Below are 27,753 nucleotides of genomic sequence, written 5' to 3'. Positions count from 1 at the left end.
TGTTTTACTCCTGATTGTCTGTAATTTGTAAATATTGGTTTGTGTGACTCGCGAAGAGAAGTGAGTGTTTATTAAAGACAATAAAAACACGGATATGATAACAATGAAATATATAAAGCATAATTTAAGGATACAAGGAATTCAAACAGAATATACTTTTTGCAACAGCAAAACTGGAGCAGCAAAACAACTTTGAAGAACAAAAAAGGATAAAAATAAAGAATCACTGTCTGCTTATATACTTATTTACACTGGTTGATACAGCCACCTGAGGATTATGTACAGGAGGTAATTTGATCCAGTGGGCTAGTATTGATGACTTTCTTCACAAACGCAGGAACAGTTTATGTTAGTTTACTTGAATGTACAGTAGACTGCAGCTTTTGTCTCCGCCTTCCAGTCTCTCCACTGATGACGCCTTAAAAAGGCGCAGTTCATCCCAAACGAACCTGATCTTTGGTTGCAAACCGGAAGTGAAACACAGGACGTTATCTTTATTTTTTGTTGCGTGGAGAATCGTTAAGTGGGTGAAAGGTGATGAAGAGGAACTGATTGTCCAACGCGCGTCCGAACGGTTACTAAACATCTTGACTCCTGCAGAAACCAGCGATGCTGCAAAACACAGGGTGAGCGAACAGAACTCGGTCCAGAGAGACCAGAAATCAAGGTCTGGGTTTAAACTAAGAGTTCAGCGCAAGTATAAAATCATATATTTAATTTCGCGTTCTAGTTATTTCGTTGGTATTTTCGGCAACCCAGATGAAGCCGATATAACCAGCGAAGCGTTCTCTTGCAAAGCTGTGGCGTTCTGTTAGGGTTTTTTGTCCGTTGACCTTCGAACCTGCCGTTTCACATGACGGTTCGGCTGCAGCTACTACTTGACCAACACCTGCTGTCACATATTCAGACGCCGGACTAATGTTCGGTTTGGACATGAATGAAGTCAGTGTTCGGTCATTTGATGCCGCTTCAAAACGAACGACCTGGACGACTGATCCAAGGCGTGAATAAGATCTAAAAAAAACTCTTTGTCTGCGTTTCTGTGTAACGACTAGAGTCCGTTCTACAGTAGGAGACTTACTATGAGCAGGACAGTATGATGAGGGGTCTAGGAATTAGTTAAAGGTGCCAGCACATGCAAAATCCATCCTTTGGGCACTCTGGTACATTGCTGTGACTCTCTGATACATAACACACTCCTAGTGCGTTAGAAGTGCACTCGCTGACTTGCTGCACCCTTCGCCCTCCATCTTTTCCTCTTCCCTACAGAGGGCACACACTCAAAGAATATTAACAAAAAAACAACATTGTGTTTACAAACATATATAAGGATGCTGAGTGAATTTGAAAGGCATATGGCTCCTACAAGCACTGTGGACGAGCTACAGGGCTTTTGGAAATGAAAAGTTACAGACAACTTATTGTTGTTACCTTGTTATTGTAGACCTTGTCAGACTGTTACACCCACAGTGCAGGAAGGAGCGCTACCATAGGTCATTCCTCCCCACAGACATCAGACTGGACAACACATCACTGCAGTGATACAAAATTGTCAAACTCCATTGTTGTGTAGTGTTTCAGGTCTTCATCGTCCACATGATAGTGGTTTTCTTTCTGCCACAAATGCATAGGGCACTCCTGTACATAGAAAAAATCGGTTACTAGAAGCATGTTTATGGCAAATTGTCATTTGTTGTTTGTCTTTTCTCTGCACTAGTAATAATGTGGCACAGTGTTGCACAGTTATTACTGTTGTTTTCTTCTGTTTGTCTCTATACTGTTACATTGCTGCTGAAACACATCTCCATTGTGGCATCAATAAAGTCCTATTTTATCTTATCTTGAGACATCAAAGTCCAATTCTTTAGCATGTGTGGGAACCTTTAATTTCCTGGATCTATACCTTGTGAAGATGCAAAGGGAGAGTGACGGAGTTCTGTGTGTTTTAGGAAACTGGCCGGCTGTACACTCTTCATCACTGGAGCCAGTCGAGGAATCGGTAAAGCCATCGCCCTCAAAGCTGCCAAAGATGGAGCCAACATTGTCATTGCTGCTAAAACGGCAGAACCACATCCCAAACTTCCAGGGACCATTTACACAGCTGCTCAGGAGGGTAAGATGTTAACGCATTATTTCCCCAGAGAGCTTCTGTGTAAGCAACTTAAGACTGATGTGAAACCGAACCTTTGTAGTTAGGGCTCTGATGTAGGCGTTTTATCTGCTCAGACACTAATGTAACTAAACTAACTGCTGTGTTATCCATTGTTTCCATGTCGCCACCCGAAGCCTTAGTAAAGCTGTTGGTGATTAAAGCCGGTGAACCGGACTTTTAACACTACATGTTGGTTTTTGTCTCTTGTGTGCTGCAGTTGAAGCAGCAGGTGGAAAAGCTTTGGCCTGTGTGGTGGACATCCGTGATGAGAAGCAAGTTGGAGAAGCTGTTCAGAAAGCTGTTGACCGGTTTGGTGGTGGGACCACGTCAGACCTTAAATTCACACGTGTCACTCTGTTACTAATTAGTTGATTTGGTCATAGGTCTTTCTGTCTGATCGGCAGGCATCGACATCCTGGTCAACAACGCCAGCGCCATTAGCCTGACAGGAACTCTGGAGACGCCCATTAAGAAGGTGGACCTGATGCTGGGAATCAACCTGAGAGGAACGTACATGACGTACGGCTTGCACCCTTTACTGTGGTTCATGAGCTACAAAGGAGGAGATCCAGTTATCTTGTAATCTGGTAGCTTTAAATAATGGTTTCAGCTGCAAGGGTCTGTGTTTTAGGTCGAAGATGGTCATCCCTCACCTGCTGAAGAGTCGCAGGCCTCATATTCTGAACCTTTCGCCTCCACTCAACCTCAACCCCACATGGTTCAAGAACCACACAGGTAATTATGGCAAGCAGTAGACCAGGTGTCTGGTCCGCACAGTTACCAACAGCATGTTTGTGTTCTTTAGCTTACACGATGGCCAAGTATGGCATGTCCATGTGCGTCCTGGGAATGGCCGAAGAGTTCAGAGGTCAAATCGCCATCAATGCTTTGTGGCCTAAAACCGGTCAGTGGTTAAACGTTAACCAGCTTCTCTCGAACATTGCTTGCTATTCCTGCTGCGACCTATACGTTTCTGCCACAGCCATACAGACAGCGGCCATGGACATGCTGGGTGGAGAAGGCATTGCTAAACAGTGTCGTACAGCTGACATCATAGCAGATGCCGCCTATGCCATCCTGTCCCAACCCAAAGACTACACTGGCCACTTCCTAGTGGACGAGGACATCCTGAAGGAGCATGGCGTCTGTGACTTTGACCAGTATGCCGTCCAACCAGGTGATCTGATGCAGACCCAGCAGCCTAGCGTTCCATCACAGTCATGTGGTTCAATGATGGTCTTTGATTGGTCCCCAGGCCACCCCCTGCTTCCTGACTTCTTCCTGGATGAGGCACCAGAGACGCTGGTCAAACAGATGGAGCAGCACGGTAACTAGCAGTGCAGATAAGATAGCGTTGCCTCCGTTCAAGACTAAATCCCTAACCTACAAAATTTGCCCATTTTAATGCACCAACATGTCACAGCTTGTCGATCACCATTAAGCATGTTGTTTAATCTGTAGATGTGAGCAGCCTTCATAATAATCCCAATGGTTCCCTCTGTGGTAAAAGTAGTCAGAATACCCAGCAGTCCTACAGAGCAGCAATGCAGAACTGGGTTCCTGGCTATTTCTTTTTTTTTAGTTTTTTAGAAGTATTTATTGAAATAAGGACTGAAGCTCAAGCTTCTAATTGAATGGGTTTCAGAAGAGAACACCTGGTCCAGTCATGACATATGGACAGACGCATTCTACAGTGAGTGGTTCAGGTTTTCCTGTATATGGTTCTACAGATGGCTCGTGTGAAATTAATATCTTACAGTTTTGCCATTACACGTGTACAGTAAATGGTAATGAGATGTATTTCTGCATTTGACCCATCCCCTGGGGGAGCAGTGGGCTGCCATGGAACGGCGCCCGGGAAGCTTGTGTGAAATATCTTACTCAAGGATCCACCTTGGTGCCAGAGGCAGGGATCAAACTGGAAACCTCTCGTTTCCCTGGCTGATGCCCTACCCACTGAGCTTAGCCAGCCTCACTGAAGTGTGTAGCTCTTTATCTGCGTCTGTGTGACATTTCTTTGCTTCTCCATGCAGTAAATAATTGATGAGAGGCTACATCACAGTTGAAATAAGCATGTGTCCCTTAATTGTGGGCAGACATTTTTAAGCAGCTTTAGCTCCTCAGTGTTTGCCTCAAGGTATAAATCCTTTGTGTTTTCTGGTTGCTAGGAGCGACCCCGGCCTTCAAACCTTCAACAAAACCTCATCAAACCTCAGACGGGTCCTCGTCCAGAGGCCCAATAGAAAGCACGTTTGACCTAATCAGAGAAGTCATCAATGGAGATGTAGTCAAGTCCACACAGGGCATCTATCAGTTCGACCTTTCCGGTAACCACCACCTGCTCATGCTCTAGCTCCTGTAAACTTGATTGACTTGTACCATTATTCCTGATTTGAAGTTCTTGTTGGATTAAATCACCATAGTAACTCCTGCTACACAGGTGCGAAAACACACCAGCCAGAGTCCTGGCAGACAGAAGCTTCAGGAGTAATGAACAGTGTCAACGTTTGTAATCCTGTTGCCCCGGTCACATAATTCAGAACACTGTCTTTGCTCCCTCAATGATCTGGATAACTCCCCCAAGCAAGTTAATTAGAGTAGAGTTAATTCTGTTTGTTTGTTAGGGGAACATGCAGGTGTTTGGTTTCTGGACCTGAAGAGCGGCTCTGGCAGCGCAGGCCAGGGTCAGCCGCCTGTTAAAGCTGATGTCGTCATGGCAATGGACTCGGCTGACTTCAGCAAGATGTTCCTAGGTGAGTAATCGCCATGGCAATGGTGTGGGTCCAGTGTATGACTTCATCAGACTAATGTATAGCGTCACAGATGTTTAAACTCGTCTCCACTGCGCAGTAACACACTTTGTTTTGCGTTGTTTCAGGCCAGCTGAAGCCTACAATGGCCTTCATGTCAGGGAAGCTACGAATCAAAGGCGACATGACGCTTGCCATCAAACTGGAGAAGCTGATGAGCCACATGTCCAAGGCCAAGCTATGAGCTGATATCAGCATCATGGCAATAAATATCACTTTTACAAATTAATATTAATACATTGAGACCGGAGACCTGTTTGGTTCATGAACAGATGAATAAAAGCTACATTTAATAATAAAGGTGGTCCTCGTTTTGCTTCACTCATTATGTCCTAAACTGTGCTTTGTCAGAACGCAAACTTGGTCCCTATGATCGGTTACAGACCACATTTAATTTGTACATTTGTCCTGGACCAGGGGTGCCCAGATCTTGTTCACCAGTGGCCATATGCGGTAAAATACACCAGCAGCTGGGCCACTCACTCGAGGTGAAGTACAAATTGCCTCACCTGGTTTATTCAAGTAGACTAAATCAGCCTACAACACATTTTTTTTAGGTTGGTTTGGTAGTTCATTATTAAAACAGCGGCCTCTTCTTGACAGACCTGGAGGAGGTTGGGAGTAGAAAACAAATTATACACTATATTTCAGGCTTGTTATGCAAATAAGTTTGGATTGTTAACAGATCAACTAATTATCTAAAAATTTTATCAACATAAACTGATTACATTTGTTACAGTAAGGATTAGGGCTTAATAACACATCTATAATAAATTTTGCGCTCAATGAGAAAAATGAGCCCTGCAATACACTGGTGACCTATTAAGGGGGTACCCCGCCTCTAGGCCAAAGCAAGCGTAAAACTGCAGTACGAGTGGGTCTTTGCCTTGTAGATTTTTGTTGAGTTCCCTGTATTCAGCAAGCACGTCAGTTAAGAACGCCTGACATTCTCTGCGGTAGAGTGCTTGTACTGTGTTTACTGTTTTACAGTGTTCCCCATTGTTCAAAGCTTCTTGGTGGATGATACAGTGCATTTAACTGGCTCACCTCCGCTCTCCTGCACCTTGGAGCACACCAAGGAGGCCTTTCCAGCGCCTGTCGGAGCTGGGGCTCCATCTGTCGTAGCGTCACACAACTTTACAAATTTAAGTCCCATGTTGTCAATTGCATTTGACACAGCTTCAAAAATGTCTCTCCTGTGTTTCTATGGTGTTGTCATTTTCATTTCAGTCCTTAATTTTGTTTCTGGACAATGTTTGACGTTTCTGTGGAACTAGGTGTTTTCAGCTTTGGTGGGTCCACCTATAAGACAGTAGGTGCTACTGAACCCTAACCCTGAGCCACTCACTTCTCTTCTATCCATGCTGGTGCAGTAGTTAATCATTAATCAGAGGAATGATCCAAATGCAGCTTCTATGTGATGAACTTGGTAGAAATGTGGAAACTAAATATTGACACAGTCAATGTATTTATGGGATTTCAGTCAGTAAAATGTGCCAGTGCTACACCCCATCACTGGTGAGTCAACCACTTTTTCATATTCTCAGGACTGCATGAATGTTTTATTGATGTTTTTTAGTCTGTGATGTAAGAGGTTTTTCATTTTTTTTGCAGTTGTACCCTTATTCAGGTCTTAAAGGTCCTAGACTGCAGTTTTGAAGAGTTAATGTTGAAAGACGCCACATTTTGTCTGTTAATCTATTTTAGAATGGAATATTACACTTTTTAAATGATCCATTATTTATCAAAATCAAATTGGAAGCATGTTTCCAGTGAATCAATATGTGGTTAGGCCGATGACCCTGCTTCTCCTCACAGATTTTCTCAGGTTGGAGCAAAGTGTGTCAGGACAAACCAGTAAAACCAAGGTCTGAAGTTTTGCAAGTCTTAAAAAATCTTTCACATAAAGTCCATTTGTATAGACTGCCGAAGTACCTGTTGTGAGTTAGATAATTAAGATGTGTTTCTTTCAGTTACCATGGTGATATACCGCGTAGTCATATATCACGAGCGCCTGTTTCTGTCCGGTGATGCCCATCGAACCATCATCCAGTTAGTTGGGAGCAGAGCAGCCAGCAGACGCATCCTATTGGCTGAGAGATCTGTCAGTCACACCGCTTTCTGATCAATGATAATAAAGAGCAGAAGTACTAAGTACTTGGTTCACTCCTTTAAAAATGAACTTATTTGACATACACAAAAAAAGTAATTTAAAAGAGTATTTGTTTGTGTTTCACACTGTGTAGTTATAGAATGTTATTACAGTTATTTTATTTATTATATATTTGTATGTGTGTATTGTCTACTTCAGTGTAGCAGATGAAACAAAGCTAGCAAGTTTAATATTGATTTATAGTTTATTTATTTATTATTTTTGAATGTATTTTGTATTTTTTGATTTATTTTTGATTAACCTACTTTTCAGGTTTGTCGAATTTTGAAGAACATGTGTTGCTTTTACAAAACTACGGAGGAAAAAGTAAGAACAAAAAGCAACTTACCTCACACGCGAAGCCTATAACGTTTGATGTATTAACGTCTGACTGTTGCCAGGCAGAATACGCAGTCCACGCCCCCACCAGTCTCGGAGCTCTGCTACTGGTTCGACTTGATGCCCCACCCACCGGCGCCAGCTCCTGGTTTTGTTTGAAGGTTGTTGTTACGACACCTGAGGGCGGGGTCTCTATGTTCCCTTGCTACCGAACCGTCACCGGATCCCACCCGCTGGCTCTGAGAGATTCCATTGGTTGGTGACAACACAGTTTAAAACCATAAAGTTCAAATTCACAGTTTCCAAAGTTGCTCTTCTCTCACGTCCAATGTCTGTTCTGAAGCCAAACTTGTTTTCGATGACGTTCGACCAGTCGAACTGGATCAGAGGATCAATGAACTGATGTATCAACGTCAAGCATATCGGTAATAAGTTTTAATTTGGTATTAAATGTTACACAATTTTACTGGTATAGTTTTATATTTCCACTTATTATTATGATATTAATACTTCCAGGGTCAGGTCATGACAAAAGAGTGTAACAGAACAGTGTAATTTTGTTTATTTACCTTTGTTTACAGGTGGAGTTGCTATGACGATGGTCTCCCTGAAATGATGAAGGCTGATGATGTTTCGTCACTTCCCGCTGAGGTTCGATTCTCCGTTTCCAAAGAGACTGACATGATTTTGACCATCAGTAGAGCGTATGTGGTGTTCTCTATGGAACCTTTAATTTGAAGGGTTCTGCAGTGGCTTCCTGTCTCCTGTGGCATCACCATTTGTCTCTGTCCTCAGATTGGTGGAGCTGGGTCTGCAAAGCTTCCTGAGCTTTGAGCAGAACTGGTCCAGTTTTCATCAGATCCATCAGCTCTGTCAGGAGACCAGGACCCCAATTTGCAGTGAGACTCACTTTGTTTCTCTACATATAGAAGGTTTTACTGTATCTCCTTTTCGAGACAGGAACTGAAACCATATAAGAAACACTTAAGCGATAAAGTTTGGTCCAACAACAGTGGAGTGATAAACCAAAGAAAAGGAAACAGTCCAAAAACACACAACAGAGCAATGACTGAGCAGAGCCAATAAACACATTAACCTCTGGAGATACACAGTGTCTCCTCAGCTGTTTCAACATTGTCAGTCTTATTTATCAGAGCTGTCACTAACTACTGATCTCCTACTTCTGGGTCAGGACTAGTGGAACAGTTCTGGAGGGACGACTGGTTCTTCGGACACCAGTTTCTGAATGGGGCCAACCCTACTTTAATTCGCCGGTGCACAAACATCCCAGCGAACCTGGCCGTTACCGAGGAGATGGTGGAGGCATCGCTGGAGGGAGGAGTCAGCCTCCGTCAGGAGATGGAGGTGATGGAGCCGGGTCTGGACCCTCAGTAACGGATCCAGAAGATTTATTTCATTATCCCAATCTGGTTCAGCTCAGCGCCATTAACAAACTTCTGTTACATCACAGAAGGAAGCTGTTTGTGTTTCAGATATGAAGGAAAATTCATTTACCTTCACATGGTTCATAAATATCTGTTGCAGACAGGAAATGTGTTCCTGGTCGACTATGGGCTGCTGGATGGGCTCACGGCCAACACTGTAAATGGAAAACAAAATTACCTGACGGCGCCACTCGTCCTGCTTCACTTGAACGCCATCAACCAGCTGGTTCCTGTTGCCATACAGGTGAACCCACTTGATCTCTGACTTTGTTCCTGTCATTGCAACTACGTCCATTGCAGCTGAACATGACTGCTGCTGAGTTTAGTCCTGCAGAATTTTGCTAACAAGCTGTTAATGAGTCAAAGCATTTAAAATGTGGTCAAACCTTTGTAAAGCCTCCTTTCCTTGCCTTGTTTCCTTGTCTCTTTTCCAAGCTGAAGCAGACTCCAAGTGAGTCTAATCCCGTCTTCGTCCCTCAGGATCTGGAAGCTGATTGGCTGACAGCTAAAACATTTGTGCGCTCTGCAGACTTTGCTGATCACGAGCTGCGTTCTCACTTTTTGCGGACACATGTGATGTCAGAGCTCTTCGCCATGGCAACGCTTCGAAACCTTCCCATGGTGCACCCCCTCTACAAAGTATGCATACAGTAATATTTGTAGCATTACTCAAACATTGTCTATGTTCTAGTGGTTCTTCTTTGTGGACTTACCTGGACCCTTTGAGTCCAGGCTGAGAATGGCCAGCAACCTGCTGCTGCTATTGGTTGATGTGTCTCTCAGCATGGCTGGTGTTTTGCAGCTCCTGGCTCCTCATTTCCGTTTCACTCTGGAGATCAACACTCTGGCTAGGCAGCTGCTGATCTCTGATGGAGGATTACTCCAAGAGGTCAGACTGTACACTTAAATCAGTGAGCCGGTTTGTGAACAGCTTCACAGAAGAGCAGGGTCTTTGTGTTTTTATTAGTCTTACATAACATAATTTGTTTAAAGTGTTTTCAGTCGTGGCATGTAATAAACCTTGGCTGTTAAAAGCGTAAACCTTCTCTGCAGGACATAAGTTCTCTCATTATTTATTCAGTACACAGCAGTGGGTGGAGCTGCTACACTGGAATATCTGAGGAGGGCATCAGCCTCGCTCACCTATCAGGACCTGTGTTTACCTGATGACGTCGCTGGGCGTGGCCTGGCTAATATTCCTGGCTATTATTACCGTGACGACGGTCTGCGGCTGTGGGACATCATCCAAAGGTGTTTTGATGTAAACCTGCAATTAATGTTGAATAAACTGTAAACACTCATGATCAATAATAAACTATTTATTTTCCGAAATATTCAGCATAATAGTTCTCTGATATGAGTTTGGTCTGATTGGTGGCAGGTATGTAGAGTGCGTGGTTACCTGTCATTACCATGGTGAGGATGATGTCATTAGAGACTCTGAGCTGCAGAGCTGGATTAATGAGATCATTGTATTTGGTCGCCTAGGAGACGAGAAGAAAGGTACTTAATTGGTTTCCTGCAGTTTTTTACAGCTGAACTGTTACTTGGGACATTAACACTGTATTATTGTACTTTATTATAGGTTTCCCAAAGTCCTTTACATCGGTGTCGGAGCTGACGTACTTTATTACCATGGTGATCTTTACTGCATCAGCGCAGCATGCAGCTGTTAATAACGCTCAGGTAAATCAGACTCTTCATAGGGATGTTAAAGACAAAATATTTTACCTACTGCGTTATTTACCGACTGTTGCCTTGTGTGCAGCTGGATTATTTTGGCTGGATGCCAAATGCTCCTGTGGGGTTGCAGTGTCCTCCCCCAGTGTGTAGGGGGGGCTGCAGCGAGCGCAGCCTGATAGACGCCTTTCCTGATGTGAAGTCCACCGTGCACGGCCTCGCCACTGTCTACCTGCTCAGCAAGAAACCAGCCGACTTTGTATGAATGCAGACATCATCAAACACTAGGGCTCAGGTTCCACTGGTTCCATAGGTTCTGTTTAACGTGCTCGCAGACATTGGAGCTTAGGTTCCGCAGGTTCCATTTAACTGTGTTTCAGAACCTGGAGCTTAGGTTCCATAACCTCTGTTTTACTGTTTTTCATAGATTGGAGAGTAGGTTCTATATGTTCCATTTAACCATCTGACAGACACTGGTGCTTAGGTTCCATGGGTCCCAAACATTCCGTTTAACAGTCTGTCAGACACTGGAGCTTAGGTTCCACTGGTTCCATTTAACTGTCTGTCAGACACTAGAGTTAAGGTTAGGTTCCTTACATTCCATTTAACCGTCTTTCAGAACCTGGAGCCTAGGTTTCATAGGTTTCGTAGACTCTGTTTTACTGTCTTTCAGAAACTAGACAGTAGGTTATATAGGTTCCATTTAACCATCTGCCAGACGCTGGTGCTTAGGTTCCATAGGTCCCAAAAGTTCCATTTTAACCTGTTGTCAGACACAAGCTTAGATTCCATAGGTTCTGTTTAACTTGCTGTCAGACACTGGAGCTTAGGTTCCATAGGTTCCAAAGGTTCTAAATGTTCTATTTAACTGTCTGTCAGACAATGGAAATTCTCTATGTTCCATTTAGCCTTCTGCAAGACACTGGTGCTTAGGTTCCGTACATTCCATAGACACTGTCAGACACTGGAGTTTAGGTTAGGTTTCATAGGTTTCATTTGACAGTCTCTTATACACTGGAGCTTAGGTTTCATATGTTCTATAGGTTGTCAGATGCAGCTCTGTTCTAACGGTAGTAATAACCTGACATCTGGCTGCTGCTGCCTTTAGGTTCCTCTGGGCGGTTCAGTGGCGCAGTACTTCTCAGAGTCTGGTCCCCTGGAGGCTGCAACGCGTTTCCATAGAGACCTAAAACGTCTAAGCTGTGACATCAGAGCGAGGAACGTGGAGTTGCCGCTGCCATACGTCTACCTGGACCCCGCCACTGTGGAGGACAGCGTGACACGCTGAGCCCACATGTTTAGATGAGATGAGTCAAACTCACGTGATATTATTCTATATTTGTTCTGGTTTTAGACTGAAAAATAAAAAAATACTTTTTATAGTTTACAGGTTTTCTTCTTCTAGAATCAAAAATTTCTTTGTATTTAATCTCACTTATTTAGTTTATTGTCTCCGAATGACCTTGATTTTGTGGTTTTGTTTCAACCAAGTCTCTCATGTCCAACTATCTCTAGTTAACTATTGTTTACCCTTCTGTGTTGGTCATTACTGAATAAAACACAGTGCACAATTCACAACTCAACTCACTTCACTAAATAAAATTGTTTGGATCAGTTTTAGTAATAAAAAAGGCTAAGTTTGTACATTTGTACATTTTTGTTAATGTGTTAAAAAGGCGCGTTTCTTAGATGCTGGAAGCTTCATGTGACTGTCGCTTAGAGACGCAGGTTAAACAGTGAACTAACGTTTAGGAGAAATATCCCAATAGCGTTTTTTGGGTTTGAGCTGAGCGGCCCGATTTCTAGTGTTGCTGCATGTGGTTTAACGCGGACTATACTGGATCCCGCAGGACAGTGTTAGTACGGTTTCAACAGGCAGCAGTGAAGGACATGTGTTTCCAACCTGAACCAGGGTTTGATCATAAGAACAAATAAAGTTATGAATAAAAAAAGAGCAGATAAACACGTTGCTTTTACGCCTTCAAGTACCAAATCGAGGCATTACAGGTAGAATCACCTGCTGGTGGCAGTCATGCTCTCAGCAGCACCAACGAAGAAGGCGAACAACCTTGTGACAGGATCACGTGGTCGCGCTGCATCGTGACGTGCCATCAGCTGACTGAGTCCACGGACGACCAAGTCTAACCTTTCGTCGACTTTGCTGTCGTGCATTCCTCTGGTTCTTCCTCCGGTTTGGCGCCGCTTCGACATGGCGAGTCAGTCTCAGGGCATCCAGCAGCTGCTGCAGGCCGAAAAGAGAGCGGCCGAGAAGGTGGCCGAAGCCCGCAAACGTGAGTAGAAGCAACGGCCTGGGGGCCCGGGGCGGCCCGTTAGCTGCTTGTTACATAGCAACTTCGCCAGATCCCCAATTAAAAGTCCAGGACGCTAAGATAAAGTTTATTCATCCCACAGTCGGAAAATTCAGTTGATGGTGGTTTTCTTCGATTATTATTTCAATTATTTCAGTTTCTATTATTGTATTTAATGCTCTGGTTTCTTTTTATTGTGAACTGCTGCTGGGTCCATCCATAGTTTCGTACTCTTACAATGGCAGTAAAGTTCTATTCTATTATATTCTGCACAATCCAGGCTGAGACATTTCCAAATCAGGCACTTCCTGTTTACATTTCCGGTTCAGGGTCGGTTTTAACCCGCTCGGTTTCATCTGTAAAACACGCTATGTCTAATATTTTTGTTACTGAGCATGTTCACAGTTTTTACTTTGCTTAAAATGTGACACGTTTATTTCGGGACATCACATGTTGACGTCAGAGAGAAAAATGAACGTTTATATTATTAATAGAAACACCAGCTTTAACTCTGTCCGTCTGTCCTTGCGTGTGCACAGTGACAAACGCTATCCTTGTACAATGAGATAATTTCTTTTCTGAATGTCAAAATGATTAAAAAAATATAGTAAAAGGTAAAACGTAGATGAGTGTTACCACAAAGTATCTTAAGTAGAAGTAAGCACTCATAATGTGGCTGTAGCTTGCTCCAGCCGTTTTCATTCGACCTTCATTGTTCAGTTTCTTGTTGACATAAATAAACAGTTTGATTTGTACGCGTGCTTCCTGGTGCTGGAAGCGTGACGGTTATGAGCTTCATTCCACAAAGTCCTTACATTTATTTTCTTCTGTAATTGATTTACATATATATACATATATATACATATACATACATACGCAACAAGACCCAAGGTGTAGACTGTGCAAAGAGGCCCCTGAGACGGTCCAGCACATAACTGCAGGGTGTAAGATGCTGGCAGGGAAAGCATACATGGAACGCCATAACCAAGTGGCTGGCATAGTATACAGGGACATCTGTGCAGAGTGGACTGGAAACCCCAAGGTCAAAATGGGAAACACCTCCCAAGGTGGTAGAGAACGAGCGAGCCAAGATCCTGTGGGACTTCCAGATACAGACAAACAGAATGGTAATGACGAACCAACCAGACATTGTGGTGGTGGACAAAGAACAGAGGAAAGCCGTAGTGGTGGATGTGGCAACATCAGGAAAAAGGAAGTCATAAGGTCAGAACCTTTGTGACCGTGCACCAGGGTGGCTTTTGGAGTGGAGCTCCGCCTCTGTCCTAGTCAGGAAGGTGAACTGAGCGCTCCATGTGATTCTGCTGCTGCCTATTTCTTCTGTTCCAAACCAACCATTGTTACGACAGTGCCCTCCTTGGGACATGTAACATAAATGTTACAAAGAAAAGAACACAAGAACAATTGATACCAGAACACTGTTCTGGTAAAAGCACTGATGTTATCTGATACTCTATTTGATCTCAGGTTTGTGTGTTGTCATGGAGATGAGAAGTGAAGGCAGGAGCGAACATGGTGTCAGTTAGAGAGTAACAGGTTCCTGCTAAAAGATCCAAAAACCCAACACCGTCCATGCTTGTCCAAGAGAAGTTGAACCGACGCAAACGTGGACCAGAACCCAGCCTGTACCACGAATCCTGTGAAGCCAGTCGGTTCTCGTGTGCCGATCCAGTCCAGCAGTAGAATCTCTGGGTGTGCGTTTCAGTCAAACTGTCAGTGTGAACAGGTGTAATGTGTAACGCGTGACCTTCCACAGGCAAGAACCGCCGTCTGAAGCAAGCCAAGGAAGAAGCCCAGGCTGAGATCGAGCAATATCGTCTGCAGAGGGAGAAGGAATTTAAAACCAAAGAAGCTGCCGTACGTTCACGTTTGTAGATATTTTAGACATTTTTTACGTATTATATGCTGTTTGTCATTTATGTCAGGTTTTCTATCTCGATAATTATTTGGACTTTTATTGGTTCAGATTAAAATTTTTGGTGCAGTAAAATGTTTTTTATAAAATGTATGTTTTTGTGTTTAAAAACATCGAATTGAATTTATTGTATTTTTAAAGAGTATGCAGTTATGGTGCATTACTGCTTTTGATACCTACCTACATGCCTCCCCCAGGCCCTGGGTTCCCATGGTAACAGTGCAGTGGAGGTGGATCGTGACACGGCTGAGCGGATGGGTCGTATCCAGGCCAGTTACCGTGGTAACAAGGATGCGGTGCTGGGTGAGCTGCTGCGTCGTGTCTGCGACATCCAGCCAGAGTTTCATGTGAACTACCGTGTAGCTGGATAAAGTCAAAATGAGATGGGCAGCGAGACTGAGGAAGCATGGATGTTAAGACCATTAGCATTTTTAGCTTCATTAGTTTGGCTTACAGCCAAAACCTTTTAGTTCACTGTGTTGATTCTAACCAACAACAAGCAATCTTTATTTTGAATGTTCCTGACCTCATGCTCTCCTGCTCCATTTAAGAAGATAAATGTTGTCTGTCATGATCTTCATGAATTATTTATATATCAGGACTAGATTTTGTTGTGCTGTTCAGTGTTTTCTGACCCTAATAAAGTAAAAGTATGTCATGCAAAAGTCAATGTGTTCGGATCAGTCAGGGGGTAAAATTGATAGGCTTTTATTTCTGTAACCAACTTTATTTTTGTTATCGTTTGTGGAGTGTTGTTGATCATAACTGATTAAAGTGATTGGTTAAAACTTTGAGGTGCTGCTCTGTCATTGGCTGAAATGTATTTTAAGGAACCATAGTAAGATTTTGCTCTATGCTAAAATAACTGAGAGCTACCAGAAGGCAACAGAGGGGCTGGAGTCAGAAGAGATGGTGGCTCCTGGAACTGCTTGTTGTCTTTTTGTCAAAACTTTTTTGTCTTTTCCTGTCGGGTGGAGGATGCCTGACCTGTTTTCCTTCACATTTCCACATGTTAGACAATCACAGTGTTGTCATTTGAAATGATGGCGACTATAGCAGCTAAGCTAATTTACTGTAGCTTAACTCACACAGATATAGATGAATCAACTGATACGAGATTAATTTAGCGCAAGTGATTATTTGAAGACTGAAGGGTTAGAGTGGAGCCAGTGAGGGTCCATCTATCCTCTGGACCAATAGGAAAGTTGTGCCAGTTATGATCTCACACACCAGAGTAACAACGCCATATAGCAGCTAAGCGAATTCATCATTGTTGAGACTAATGTGGCAAAAATGAAAGTTCTGCTGGTTTTAGAGGTTCCTACTTTAGAAAGAAGTCAAGTCCCCTTTTTCACTTTATAAATTTTCTTATGAAAAGTGCTAATAATAATTGAACTTTATTGATCCCACATTGGGGGATAACCTCTGCATTTTTCCCCATCCTCTGAGGGGAGCAGTGGGCAGCCACAGTACAGCACCTGGGTTGCTAGTGTGGAGTGCCTTAATCAAGGACACACTTAAGAGTAAGAATAAGAAAGCCTTTAATAGTCCCACAGTGGGGAAATTTCCATCTAACAACAGCACAGGCACAGTAAAGAAAAGTACAGCAACATATCAAATTAGGTTAAGTTGGCACAATACAACACTGTACAGGTGGGTTAGAGTACTCAGTACTCAGAGTTGAGTAATAGGGTTTTATATTATTATTTTATATTGTATAAATATAAATATTGTACAGTTTTTCACAAATATTACACAGAGTAAATGTCTACATAACCACTGATGGTTATTAGTTGTGGTGTGGGAGGTAGTTAACAGTGTTGAATGTATAGTCTGCACAGGAGTCTCCTGCAGACAGGAAAGATCTACAGTATCTCTCCTTCACACAGCGAGGGTGGATCAGTCTGCTACTGAAGCTGCTCCAGAGCAGACAGTGAGTCCTCCAGTGGGTGAGAGTCCTGGTCCAGGATAGATGTGAGTTTCTCTCACCCACCCCCTGCACCGTGTCCAGAGTGCAGCCCAGGACAGAGCTGGACTCTGATGACCCTGTCAAGTCTCTTCCTGTCATCACTGTGATGCTGCTGCTCCAGCAGACCTCACGTACAGGACGGCTGATGCCACCACAGAGTCATAGAAGGTCTTCAGGAGCAGCCCCTCACTCCAAAAGACCACAGTCTCCTCAGCAGGTAGAGTCTGCTCTGACCCTCCCTGAGCAGTGCGTCTGTGTTATGAGTCCAATCCAGTTCATGGTTCAGAGGCCTGTTTGTGAGGTAGTCCATAATCCACTCCGTCAGAGGGAGGTCCACACAGACTCCTCCAGTTTGTGTTTAAGAAGCACCGGCTGGATGGTGTTGAAGGCACTGGAGAAATCAAAAATCATGATCCTCACAGAGCTGCCGGGCTTCTCCAGGTGAGAAAGAGCTTGATGCAGCAGGAAGATGACGGCGTCCTCTACTCCTATGCCAGGTCGGTATGCGGACTGTAGCAGGTAAAACACTCGGTGCTCTAAATACCTATTATGAAATAAATGCAGTGAAGTGAAATACATTTTGTTGTACCTTTAGTGAGAATGGAGAGTGATACGTCCAAAATTTAAATGCACTAAGTTACATTACACCACTTGTCATTTATGATTTTGTGATCATTTAAAGGTTTTCTTTCTCAGTGAACAAGAAGAGCTAAAACATAGTACGTGTATGACTGATGGTAGACGTTAAAATACATAACTACATGCTGCAGCACAATTTACCAGTTGTGCTGACGTAACCGATCACAAGTTACTTTCTGAATCAGTAACTTCAGCTTTGCTGACAAACGTGCTGATCACATGACTCATTACGACCCCGCTTACGTGGCTACTTAGTGTCTACGCCCACTGGTGAAGTACCTGCCTTCTGATTGGACCACACTTTTCAGTATCGTCTTTGCCGTGCGTGTTGACGTCACAAGAAAACGGAACCCGTCGCGAATGGAACAGAACCCCTTCAGAGAAGGGAAGTTAAAGAACCCACCAGCTGTCTTCTCTTTTTTGCTCGTTTTTATCGTGTCTTGACATTCATCGGGGCGCCTTGGGGCCTACGCGCAGCGACAGAGGTGAAGGAACGGGACGTTTTCCAGGTGAGCTCGTTTTGTGTTTATGTCCGTGACCTCTGCTGCTGCACAGCAGCTCTCGGTTAAACTGAACAAGTCTCGTCTGCAGCGTCACGTGTATCCTGGCCAACGGCTTTACATCTAATATAAGAAAATAAGCTGGCTACGCGTAGTCTATGTGGCAGGTTCAAGCAGACGCGTGCACGCGCGTGGCTGTCGTCAAAGATGGAGTCTGATTTATAGCAAGAAAGAAACACGAAAATCACACTTTTGTCTCACAGTAGATGCTTGACGCAAGATAAGAAATTGCACATAAATATAAAAAATATAAAAATCTAACATAAAATATATACATAGATAAAAGTTACAAACAAAACAAATATGGTTATGAATGAATTAATGCATACACTTTATCCATTTTACAGGATGTTTATTCTATCCTCTTAGCTTGTCCTCTATTGTTCTATCTAGTAGGGACTTTATTCCATCTTCCTCTGCCTGTCAAGGAGCAGCTGAGCAGTATATCCAGGTTAGACATTAGTGGCCATTTATTCTCTGCAATGTTTAGTCCTTTCACAAACTATAATTTTCATGTTTAAAATGTCAGAAAAAACACGAACATTTTTGAAAAAGTTACCTTCAAATCTTCTTACAGTGAAAATTAAATCTAATCAGTACCATCCTACTGTTTGTGTATCTAACCATCTCATTGTGTTGTCACCTAGATTCTCATGTCCTGTTTCTGAACTCACACTTGGTTTTAGAATGATGATGTTAGTCAAGTGTTTGTTCTGGAGCTATAACTCATAAACGTGAACCGTGGAATTCATTCACTGACAGTAAAAAGAAAGCATACAGTGAAAGGTAACTGAACAGCACATTCACCGGAAACCGGCACAAAAAGTGAGGACGAGTGTAAAGATAATGTCTGACCTTCAGTCGCTGCTAAGTGGAAGTGATCCATCAGCAAGTTAATACGTAAAGAACCTGTAGCTGTCCTTCGACCCACTTCCTCGACCAACGACCGCTAGTTTCAGGTGACAGAAGAACCTGCTGGATGAGCACCATTGTTCTACAGGGAAGAATCTGATGTTCAAGCTGTAGAATGTTAGCACTTTGGATAGAGGAAAAGGATTCAGAGTCAGTGCTAAAATACAGAAAGCGTGAACAGGTCTGTTGTGTTAGAGCGAAATAGAATGTCAGCCTGTCATTGTCCTAGTGATAATACAGACAAAGTGGTAAACAACAGACAGATACTTAGACCAATGGTCTTATGGTCAGGTACCTGCTGAAGGAACTTCCCAGTTAGAACAGAGTGGGAATAATAAAGACACAGACGGGCATTTTAGTGTCTAGGACAGAGGAGCAAAGTACAGCCACTTCACAATCACTGATTACCGGTACCAATGGGCTTCAGTAATAAATGCTGAATAAAACTTAGAGATCTCTGGCTGCAGTAACATCAGGTTTTTTTTCACATGCTAACATTCCTATAACTAACTTCAAACAATCATTTTGTCACATTTCCCTTAGTGTGTGTTCGGACAGTGGACATAGCTTCTCCGTGAAGTCAGAGGTCACTGTCACTTGGATGGTAATATACCCATGGGGTTGGGATGTCAGTTCTCAAGAAGAAACTTGTTCTTGTGGTGTGTTTACACGTTTCCTGTTTGCTACGCTGGTTGCCTGCCTGGTTCTCAGTGGCTCGGCATAGTGTCACTCACCTGTTCACCACATTAATCACGTCTCTGGTCCTACAGAACAAACTGGGCCACTGACACAAACCACGTCCACATCCAGAAGGGTCAGTGAAATACACACACATGATCATGATGTCTCATGATTTAAGACAATTTGTAGTAGATTTACTTGTTGATATTATTCACATTGTCAGTTGCCAGCAAATCAAATTTGCTCTTCACTAAGAACCACAATAAACGTTCTTACAATGCTGTTTCCTACAAACAGGAAACAGCTGTTGCTGCTGGCGACTATTGACCTTCTTCTTTGTGCTAACAAGGCTCTGATCAGATTGGCTGATGGCTCTGTAATTTACCGATCCTGCCTCTAGGAGCTTGGGGCTGCTAGCCAATGAGATTAGAGGAGGGTGCCTGCTCTTTAATGTCAGCTGTTAGATCAAATGATTGGGTTTCAGTTTTTGTCTCTCTCTGGATGAGTTAGCATCATGGCGAATGAAGACTAAAGTTAAGAAAAAGGGTTTGTCGCAAGCAGCCTCATGGCCATGAGTTGGACTCAACTGGCTGTAACATTGGTGAAGGTCCAGGATTTCCTTTTTCTTCTTTGCTGCTGTTACTTTGACGTCTGACTTCACACCTGCTGAGTTTGTTTAAAGGACTTGGATCCCTTGGATGATCATGTGTTGGTTCTCTCAACAGGTCCATTTTAACTGAAGCGTGGTTTGATAGTTGGACTGTTTTACATTCTTCACACTGACCCAGTGTTAGATTTACGAGTAGAACTGGGTCTGTATGATACATTTATGTAGTTTCTTTGGTTGCATTACTGAATTTACACTGGAGATGTCATCAATAATAAAAAGCAATTACATTTGCCACTGAACAGTATTGGGTTGGCTCAGAAACATGTCACACGCTTGAGCTTCAGATTCTGTTTGTGGGGACACAGAATTACTCAAAAATTGGTTTGATTTGTATATCAACAGGTACAGTGAAAATAATTCATCTTCAAATGATTCAAACGTGGTTACCAGTGACGCTTGGACATGATTTTTGAAACACTGTCTCACAAATACCTAGAAGGAAAATCTACTCTTGTGAACGTCCTGGTTCAACCACATTTGGAAACCACAGGGCAGAGCACCGGGCTTAGAAAGGAAGAAAGTGAATCTAACTTTCAATTATGGTAATAATGAATCATAATGATTTTGGTCTCTGCAGACATGGATCACACACACCACCACCACCAATCCATGCCTCCCCCGACCAGCGGCGGGGACGGAGCAGGAGGAGGCCATGACGAGGGCCATGGGGGACACATGGGGATGGTGAGAAACAAAGACACACTCAGATACACACCTTCAGTGCTCAAGGATTTTTAGAGTTATGAATATTATTAATTAACAATGAGCTTAGACACATTTTTTTTAGTACCTGAACAACACAGATGGCAGCAACTTACAAATCTGGGGCTTTTTCTGTTTGTTTCCCTAGGCAATGACCTTTTACCTGGGCTACACCAACGTAGAGGTGCTCTTCAGCGGACTCATCATCAACTCGCCTGGAGGTTTGCTTCATTTGCTCTGTGTGTGTGTGTGTGTGTACTATATGTATTTTTTATGCTTGAGTCTTTGCCTGTCATCCAATCAGAGATGGTTGGGGCATGCATCGGTGTGTTCCTAATGGCTATTCTCTATGAGGGGTTGAAGATTGGCCGTGAGACGCTGCTGCGTCGCAGCCAGGTCAACATTCGTTACAACTCGATGCCACTGCCTGGAGCTGATGGAACAGTTTTAATGGAGACACACAAGACAGTCGGGTAGGAACTAATGCTAAGGTCAATAAGAGATCACAATTTAGTCTGCAATTCACAAGAGATGTATCAGTCACACATTTAATATTAAATTCAATAACAATAATTGGTGGTCTGATAGCTCAGTTGAAAGGCAAAGGTCTGCGCTTCGATCCCCCGCCTCGGCATCGAGTGTGTCCTTGAGCAACACTCTGCACTAGCTCCCCAAGCTCATATAGCATCCTCTCATATAGCAACTCACTGCTCCCCCAAGGGGGATGGGTTAAAATGCAGAGAATAATTTCCCCAATGTGGCATCAATAAAGTTCAATTATATTATAGAAAAGAAAAGAAAGCCACCAACATTTACTTTGGAACATTTAGTTTATGTGCACCTGTTTTAACAACATCAGAATAATATCTGAATATTGTGGTCGTGGGATTACCTATTTTGTACCGGTTGGATGATTTTTTTAGTTATGGAATGATTTAGTTGGATTATTTAGCTAGAACATTGCAATGCTTAATATGTGATATTTAATTTATTATTATGTTAAATATGCTACTAATGCAACATTTGTTTAGTTTCTAGAAATCAAGACACAGTGTTTGAGACATTTGAAATTTAACGCTGATGATGCTATAAATCTGCTGTCCATGCTAATAACCCCTCTCCACCCCCACCCCTAACCCCAACCCCCAGGCAGCGGATGCTGAGCCCAGGCCACTTCTTGCAGACTCTGCTGCACATCATCCAGGTGGTTGTCAGCTACTTCTTGATGCTGATCTTTATGACCTACAATGGTTACTTGTGCATTGCTGTGGCAGCCGGCGCCGGTACTGGATACTTCCTGTTCAGCTGGAAGAAGGCAGTGGTTGTCGATATCACAGAGCATTGTCACTAGCTAACGTGTGTTGCACATTAGCAAGACATGTTAACTGTAAGTTTTGATGCTATCTAACTTGCTAAAGGGGCTACACCTCCAGAATTTCACTCTTACACTAAATGACAAATGTAACCATGGAAACGCAGCATCAGACGCTAACATGCACAGTAGCATAGTTAAGCACTTAACTATTTGTCTTTTGCTTGTGGACAAGTTGACCAATCACCGCTCAAATCACAACAGACATCTGACTGGCCAAATCGCATCTTTTCATTTTTGATGCCATAACTACTTTAGCCTGCTATCGGCTGCTAACCAACACATACACAGAGCCACAGTGCAGTATTTTAACAGTTTCACTTATTAGTGAATCTGTGTTCTACTTACAGATTCTTTGATTTATCTCAAAGTCTAAAACTAACATTTTCATTTTTTATTTTAATGAACAATATTATCACAGCGACTATTTTACTTGAGATTGGAAGAAAAAAATGTTAAAAAAATCTAAAATATACAAAAAAAGCATTTAAAGTTGACCTAATTAATATATGAGATCCTTAAATTTACATACAGTATACATTTCAAATGTTTGTGTTTTTAAATTTTTACATTGTTTACAGGATATGGGCATTTTTGTGTTTGTTTCTGTATGAGACAATCAGTTTTCATTTTTATGTTTTAAGGATGAAACATGTTTTTTGTCATTAACTGTTTTGTTGTCATACAACTGAGTTGTTTTGATTGTTACCATCCAGTTTAAGTTTAATGGTAAATTCAGTTTTTCTGGCCACTGCTGGCCTTAAACCTGTTGCCTTAATACAGAGAAGTGAAAAGTCCACACTGGAGGCCATTGCTATCAGCTATAGTTTTAACACACGATGAGACACTACAATCTGTTGCTAGCAGTTAGACTCTGCTGGATTCAACCAGAGAACCTTTGTGTTTTTAAATATATGTTTATTAGGACTGACCAAAAATTAAAGGAGAGAACTGTAATTTTTGTTTAAATGAACTTTATTTTCCTTTCTTATGCCAAGAGTTAAGGAGTTAATTATTGGATGGATGGGATTTAAGGAACACTCAGATTTTATAATGACATTAAAAAACTGCAAAATGTGGTAAAATGCATCGTCACACATCAATCAATCAAATCAGTGTCTTTAGCAAAGCGTGTTCACATAATTTCAGTCACATTCCAGGGCATCTATACATGGTCTGAAACAGTGATGTCATTACAGTGTGTGAATAATTGAAGGACAAGTCGAGATGTCAACGTATCAGAAAATGTTTTTATTGTCACAAATGCTGGAATCAATAAAGTTTATGGTAACTGACTGTTTTTGAAAATAATTAGTTCATGTTTGCTCGGTTTCTCATTTTACTTAACATTTCATGTTATTACATATGGTAGAAAATAGAGCGTAATGGATTTTTACTAAACCAAGTTGTTTTCTGAGCCTGAATTGTGAATCTCAGCTAATTGGTTTTAAACACAGTGAAGTAAAAGATGATGCAGGTGGCGCTATGCGTCTGGCGGAAACAAAGAAGAACTTCCGGGTAGCAGGTGACAGGCTCTTGGATCTTGTGTTATTGTGGGTCAAATCTATCAGGACGAACCTTTTCAGCTACTCATCCCTTTGTTCAATCGAGATCTGGCGGTGGCCCCGTTGAGATCTCCATAGGTCTGTTAGAGGTTTAGCCGGTGTCAGTCACCGTCCTATCGCTGTTTGTCCCTGTACCGACAGTGATGGCTTCCAGGCGGCCGGACAGCTTCGACGGGCTCGGATACCGCGGCCGTGACAACCCGCTGTACGGACCCAGCTATCCTGTCAGGAGTGCCGGAGCCCCCGCGGAGCTTCAGCACCACCACTGGGTCACCACGCCCCCAGACATTCCCGGCAGCCGCAACCTGCACCCTGGAGACCGCACGCCGCAGTACGACCGGCCGCTGGGGGAACCCGGAGGCTCCGGAGCTGGATGGGACGCTCCGCAGCCCAGCGTTCCACCGGGCGGTATGTTTGTAGGTCAGGATGATTCTGGAATGGGAAATAGGCAAAGCGGTCTGAGCGTATGATAACAGTTAACTATGGGCTAACGTCACTGTCCGTTAGCCGAACCTGCTAACAGCTAGCTAGCTGATGCTAGCATGTCAGCTCCCACTGGAGCTCTGCTCCGCTTTTTGGTGTGTTTTTTCTAACATAACGTATTTAGAATTAGTCAGGGGAAATTTTGACATAAACAGAGAACTACAGAGAAACAAATTGTAATGAACAAGTGTATTTGTATCAATAATGCTTGTTCTTGATTTTACAGAGCAGCTGAGTCGATTCGCAGGCTTTGGAATAGGACTGGTCAGGTAGAGAAGCTTTCAGTCTTACATTAATACATGATGCTTGGTATTAGCATGTGGTGGGGAGACGCGAGCCTCTAACACTGGGTTTACATTAGCAAAACAAGCCCCAGGTGTCACTTTTATTTTATTTTTTTCAAGTATTTCAGCTTTCAGTTTGAAATCGTTTTATTTCGGTTTCAAAGTATATGGCCCCGATTTACTGTCATACTGTAGATCCATGCAGCCAGAGCTCAAAAGCCACTGTTCTGTTAAGAGATTCATCTGTGTTTCTCAAAGTCTTATTATTATAAGTATTATTTGGCTTTAAATTACTCAAGCCTTGAAACGGCAAACTAAAATCTCTGCCAATTTAACTGTGACAAACCTGCTGGAATTAACGTGTGGTTGGAGTTTTGTAATAAAAGCATTCGTGTGTGTGTCTGCGTCTGCAGCCTGTTCACTGAGAACGTCCTTGCTCATCCCTGCATTGTGTTTCGCAGACAGTGTCAGGTCAGTTTATGTCCATGCTGTCATCACAATGCCGCATGTCACTTGTCAGTCACTCATGGATCCTGTGTGGTTGATTATGCAGGTGAACTACCATGCCCGCTGCCACCACCTGTCCCCGTTCAGCACTGTTCCTGTCATGTACTCCATTACCAAGGCCCAGGTAATACTCTGGTGGTCAGTGAACCTGACCAGGTGTCAGACACTCGTTTGATGAGTAAATACTGTTAATTATCAGGGTGTGAAGTCTCTGTGGAAGGGAATGGGCAGTACCTTCATTGTTCACGGTATAACGCTGGGATCCGAGGGCATCATCAGCGAGTTCACCCCCCTACCACGGTAACCACTGCAATAATACTGTATTAATAACATTGCTATTGCTGTAGCATTTCTCCCATGTTGTAACTTTGGCAGCTTCTTGTGGTGACATGTTTACAGTGCTACAGTAGACCAGAGCAGTACTAACCCCCTCTCATGTGTTCTCAGTGAGCTTCCTCACAGATGGAGCTGGAAACAACTGACTGGACACCTGCTGCTCAAAGGGTCAGTTCATGTTTCGTTGTTGCTGTATTACAGTATTGGCCTGTAGCCCAAGGTTTATAAGGGTGCAGTGGGTTTTCTAGTGGTTCAAACTAACACAGGGCTGAAAGATGAGTCATGGAGATGTTCCCAAAAACTGTTCATGACAGACATTACCCTGACAAGCTTTTTAGATCCAGTGAAAAACTGCACCAAGTGATCAGCACATTGTCTCTCTGTTTTCCCCCCTGCAGGTTAACAGCTGTAGTGGCTCTGCCGTTTTATTGTGCCAGCCTCATTGAGACCGTGCAGGTGACTGTTGACTGTGCATCCTTAGATACAATAATTGTTTTACGGAAGCTCAACGCAAGTCCTTTTTTCCATATGTAAAAGTACTTTAAGTAGTAATTTTGGCTTCTATAACAAAAACCACTGTCGTGTCCACTCTTCGCTGTGACTGCAGTGACTTCAATCAGAACAGAATTCCTGCTGCATTAAATGTTAGTGACTCACCAAAAAGTTCAGAACTTTGACTCAATGCCCCCATCATGCCCTTCTTCTCTCCTCAGAGTGACATTGTGCGGGATGAATCGTCTTCTGGGCTGCTGGACTGTATCCGTGAAGGTCTGGCTCGGTTGTTGGGCGTTGGAGCTCCTCATAGTCGCCGCCTGCTTCCTCTCAGCTGTTTGCTGCTTCCTGCTGCACTGCATGCTGTCCTGCGATACACTGTTTCCTCCTCAGTCCAGCGGGTGGTGCTGTGGTTTCACCAAAGGAGCAGGAAACCGAGGGCAGACCCCTCCAACCCTCTGGATGCCTATTTCCCAGAGCTGGTAGCTGCATGGTTGGGGGCACTGGTGGCCGATGTGGTGGTGTTTCCTCTGGAGACTGCACTGCACCGCCTCAGCCTGCAGGGTACACGCACAATCATTGATGCCACAGATGGTCCAGTGGCAGCTGGAACCAGTGGCAGCCCACTTGTGCTGCCTGTAAACACACAGTACGACGGCTTCTCTGACTGCCTCCACGCCATTCGCCGTAAGGAGGGTGGGGCTGGCTTCTATCGGGGCTTTGGTGCTCTGCTGGCACAGTATGCACTGCATGGGGCACTGCTTGCTGCAGCCAGGACCCTGCTACGGCTGCTGCTGCTGGACGGGAAGAGCAGCTAGATTTGTTACCATGAAAGGAGTAGCTGGGATGGTTACTTGTCTGACATACAAGTTCAAAAAAATGTTAATTCATGAGAGTCTGAGCAGCTAATATTAGGGTCGGATAAAAATCACAGCACACAACAAACAGCAAAGGGGATGGGCATACTAACAACACAGCATCACTCAAACACAGCAGCATGTGTCTTCAGGACAAAACCACAGCGCCATTGTGGAAACCTACTGGAAAATATCTGCAAGCTAACTAGCCTAGCAACCACTCGTTCCTATAGAACACTACAACTTATAGTTGTTCCTTTGGCTCTGCTGGTAGACACTGTTCATGGCTTTAATATGGTAACAGCAGTGCTCTTGACTCTGATTGGTGTCACTGTCTGCAACACACTTTTCATCTGGTCATCAATGAAACAGTTTAGCTCAGTCAGTGTCAGTCAGCGTGACATCATTTCCTCTCCGAGCATAAACCTGTTGTACCTGTGCTTGAATTCTGAAAAACGGTGACGATAAACAAACAAAAAATGTACAAAGATGTAATTACCTGAATCTAGATGATTAACATTAGAGCACTATTAATGATGTTTAATCAAGTGAATAGACAACATGTTAAAGGAAAGGGGTGTTTTTCAAAATATGTCTGAAACATAAAGATTATTCAACGTGTTTTTAATTTCACTCGTTCCTGTTCTGTTGTAAATGTGAATGAAACTTGTGATGTAAACAACAAAGATATTTCTACTTTACATTTGTTTTCAAATTAATAAAATCACAAATTAATGTGCTTTCAGATGTGGTTGTTACAGTTGTACACATACACAACATAAAATCAGATATTAAATAAAATCAATAAAATCAGGTACCTCCGATATTTTATTTATGGTCATTTCGTTTATTAATATATAATTTACAATGTCATGTCATCGTCTAACTAGAACGTTGTGCACTT

The 27,753-nt window shown here is 43.0% G+C and overlaps 5 protein-coding genes and 3 long non-coding RNA genes across 16 annotated transcripts; 5 read left to right on the top strand and 3 right to left on the bottom strand.

Annotated features, from left to right (window-relative positions):
- The first annotated feature begins 356 nt into the window (after positions 1–356).
- Positions 357–5,262, top strand: hsdl2 (hydroxysteroid dehydrogenase like 2). Of its 4 annotated transcripts, XM_029169993.3 has the most exons (11): positions 406–626; positions 1,950–2,113; positions 2,370–2,468; positions 2,557–2,671; positions 2,784–2,887; positions 2,958–3,056; positions 3,135–3,329; positions 3,408–3,479; positions 4,321–4,479; positions 4,777–4,905; positions 5,031–5,262. In XM_029169993.3, the coding sequence occupies exons 1-11, from the start codon at positions 610–612 to the stop codon at positions 5,144–5,146; spliced, it is 1,269 nt and encodes a 422-aa protein (XP_029025826.1). In that variant the 5' UTR covers positions 406–609; the 3' UTR covers positions 5,147–5,262. The 4 variants fall into 4 exon arrangements, with proteins under 4 accessions (XP_040929212.1, XP_040929211.1, XP_029025827.1 ...); XM_041073277.2 differs by having other exon boundaries at positions 379–626; positions 3,135–3,479; XM_029169994.3 differs by lacking the exon at positions 4,321–4,479 and having other exon boundaries at positions 387–626.
- Positions 5,263–5,440: 178 nt separating this feature from the next.
- LOC129604958 (uncharacterized) lies at positions 5,441–7,599 on the bottom strand. Its single transcript, XR_008696358.1, has 3 exons — positions 7,464–7,599; positions 6,940–7,083; positions 5,441–5,567 (listed from the first exon to the last, which is right to left on the bottom strand). It is a non-coding gene; the product is annotated as an uncharacterized LOC129604958 (long non-coding RNA).
- On the top strand, positions 5,544–11,965 carry LOC114867365 (polyunsaturated fatty acid lipoxygenase ALOX15B-like). 2 transcript variants are annotated; one of them, XM_029169988.3, is made up of 16 exons: positions 5,544–7,066; positions 7,388–7,441; positions 7,516–7,708; positions 7,797–7,878; positions 8,035–8,157; positions 8,249–8,352; positions 8,646–8,818; positions 8,999–9,142; positions 9,334–9,349; positions 9,428–9,537; positions 9,701–9,787; positions 9,980–10,149; positions 10,280–10,401; positions 10,484–10,584; positions 10,667–10,837; positions 11,687–11,965. In XM_029169988.3, the coding sequence occupies exons 1-16, from the start codon at positions 6,941–6,943 to the stop codon at positions 11,864–11,866; spliced, it is 1,956 nt and encodes a 651-aa protein (XP_029025821.1). In that variant the 5' UTR covers positions 5,544–6,940; the 3' UTR covers positions 11,867–11,965. The 2 variants fall into 2 exon arrangements, with proteins under 2 accessions (XP_029025821.1, XP_040929210.1); XM_041073276.2 differs by having other exon boundaries at positions 9,334–9,537.
- LOC114867374 (uncharacterized) lies at positions 7,999–12,721 on the bottom strand. Of its 3 annotated transcripts, XR_008696357.1 has the most exons (8): positions 12,596–12,721; positions 10,646–11,840; positions 10,301–10,382; positions 10,062–10,165; positions 9,612–9,727; positions 9,285–9,530; positions 8,969–9,053; positions 7,999–8,840 (listed from the first exon to the last, which is right to left on the bottom strand). It is a non-coding gene; the product is annotated as an uncharacterized LOC114867374 (long non-coding RNA). The 3 variants fall into 3 exon arrangements; XR_008696356.1 differs by having other exon boundaries at positions 9,612–10,165; positions 10,634–11,840; XR_003787850.3 differs by having other exon boundaries at positions 9,612–10,165.
- On the top strand, positions 12,662–15,614 carry atp6v1g1 (ATPase H+ transporting V1 subunit G1). Its single transcript, XM_029169998.3, has 3 exons — positions 12,662–12,869; positions 14,662–14,762; positions 15,018–15,614. Exons 1-3 carry the CDS (start codon positions 12,788–12,790, stop codon positions 15,189–15,191), a joined length of 357 nt encoding a protein of 118 aa, XP_029025831.1. The 5' UTR covers positions 12,662–12,787; the 3' UTR covers positions 15,192–15,614.
- Positions 15,615–17,746: 2,132 nt separating this feature from the next.
- slc31a1 (solute carrier family 31 member 1) lies at positions 17,747–23,621 on the top strand. Its single transcript, XM_029169520.3, has 5 exons — positions 17,747–17,937; positions 20,829–20,935; positions 21,102–21,174; positions 21,258–21,426; positions 22,103–23,621. Exons 2-5 carry the CDS (start codon positions 20,831–20,833, stop codon positions 22,302–22,304), a joined length of 549 nt encoding a protein of 182 aa, XP_029025353.1. The 5' UTR covers positions 17,747–17,937; positions 20,829–20,830; the 3' UTR covers positions 22,305–23,621.
- Positions 22,972–26,295, bottom strand: LOC129604961 (uncharacterized). The gene is made up of 2 exons (XR_008696361.1): positions 26,158–26,295; positions 22,972–24,322 (listed from the first exon to the last, which is right to left on the bottom strand). It is a non-coding gene; the product is annotated as an uncharacterized LOC129604961 (long non-coding RNA).
- Positions 23,718–27,673, top strand: slc25a46 (solute carrier family 25 member 46). Of its 3 annotated transcripts, none has more exons than XM_029169513.3 (9): positions 23,718–23,850; positions 24,032–24,298; positions 24,600–24,642; positions 25,071–25,128; positions 25,211–25,288; positions 25,364–25,464; positions 25,612–25,668; positions 25,899–25,956; positions 26,214–27,673. In XM_029169513.3, the coding sequence occupies exons 1-9, from the start codon at positions 23,811–23,813 to the stop codon at positions 26,808–26,810; spliced, it is 1,299 nt and encodes a 432-aa protein (XP_029025346.1). In that variant the 5' UTR covers positions 23,718–23,810; the 3' UTR covers positions 26,811–27,673. The 3 variants fall into 3 exon arrangements, with proteins under 3 accessions (XP_029025346.1, XP_029025345.1, XP_029025347.1); XM_029169512.3 differs by having other exon boundaries at positions 24,032–24,310; XM_029169514.3 differs by having other exon boundaries at positions 23,790–23,878; positions 24,032–24,310.
- Positions 27,674–27,753: the final 80 nt, after the last annotated feature.

The sequence above is a fragment of the Betta splendens genome, chromosome 12 (genome assembly GCF_900634795.4).
Source record: "Betta splendens chromosome 12, fBetSpl5.4, whole genome shotgun sequence".
NCBI lineage: Eukaryota > Metazoa > Chordata > Actinopteri > Anabantiformes > Osphronemidae > Betta > Betta splendens.
Note: the sequence above shows the minus strand (reverse complement) of the source record. Positions and strands in the feature narration are given on the sequence as shown.

What these genes read in the sequence shown, in the direction of transcription:
- atp6v1g1 (XM_029169998.3), top strand. Translation starts at nt 12,788, where the DNA reads ATGGCGAGTCAGTCTCAGGGCATCCAGCAGCTGCTGCAGGCCGAAAAG. An exon ending in GGTGGCCGAAGCCCGCAAAC is followed by an intron (nt 12,870 to 14,661) that starts GTGAGTAGAAGC and finishes GACCTTCCACAG; the next exon opens with GCAAGAACCGCCGTCTGAAG. An exon ending in TTAAAACCAAAGAAGCTGCC is followed by an intron (nt 14,763 to 15,017) that starts GTACGTTCACGT and finishes TGCCTCCCCCAG; the next exon opens with GCCCTGGGTTCCCATGGTAA.
- LOC114867365 (XM_041073276.2), top strand. Translation starts at nt 6,941, where the DNA reads ATGGTGATATACCGCGTAGTCATATATCACGAGCGCCTGTTTCTGTCC. An exon ending in TCCTATTGGCTGAGAGATCT is followed by an intron (nt 7,067 to 7,387) that starts GTCAGTCACACC and finishes CCTACTTTTCAG; the next exon opens with GTTTGTCGAATTTTGAAGAA. An exon ending in ATGGAGGATTACTCCAAGAG is followed by an intron (nt 9,788 to 9,979) that starts GTCAGACTGTAC and finishes TTATTTATTCAG; the next exon opens with TACACAGCAGTGGGTGGAGC.
- slc25a46 (XM_029169512.3), top strand. Translation starts at nt 23,811, where the DNA reads ATGCGTCTGGCGGAAACAAAGAAGAACTTCCGGGTAGCAG. An exon ending in TTTGGAATAGGACTGGTCAG is followed by an intron (nt 24,643 to 25,070) that starts GTAGAGAAGCTT and finishes CTGCGTCTGCAG; the next exon opens with CCTGTTCACTGAGAACGTCC. An exon ending in GGACACCTGCTGCTCAAAGG is followed by an intron (nt 25,669 to 25,898) that starts GTCAGTTCATGT and finishes TCCCCCCTGCAG; the next exon opens with GTTAACAGCTGTAGTGGCTC.
- slc31a1 (XM_029169520.3), top strand. Translation starts at nt 20,831, where the DNA reads ATGGATCACACACACCACCACCACCAATCCATGCCTCCCCCGACCAGC. An exon ending in ATGGGGGACACATGGGGATG is followed by an intron (nt 20,936 to 21,101) that starts GTGAGAAACAAA and finishes TTGTTTCCCTAG; the next exon opens with GCAATGACCTTTTACCTGGG. An exon ending in CATCATCAACTCGCCTGGAG is followed by an intron (nt 21,175 to 21,257) that starts GTTTGCTTCATT and finishes TCATCCAATCAG; the next exon opens with AGATGGTTGGGGCATGCATC.
- hsdl2 (XM_041073277.2), top strand. An exon ending in TTACACAGCTGCTCAGGAGG is followed by an intron (nt 2,114 to 2,369) that starts GTAAGATGTTAA and finishes TGTGTGCTGCAG; the next exon opens with TTGAAGCAGCAGGTGGAAAA. An exon ending in CTATCAGTTCGACCTTTCCG is followed by an intron (nt 4,480 to 4,776) that starts GTAACCACCACC and finishes TTTGTTTGTTAG; the next exon opens with GGGAACATGCAGGTGTTTGG.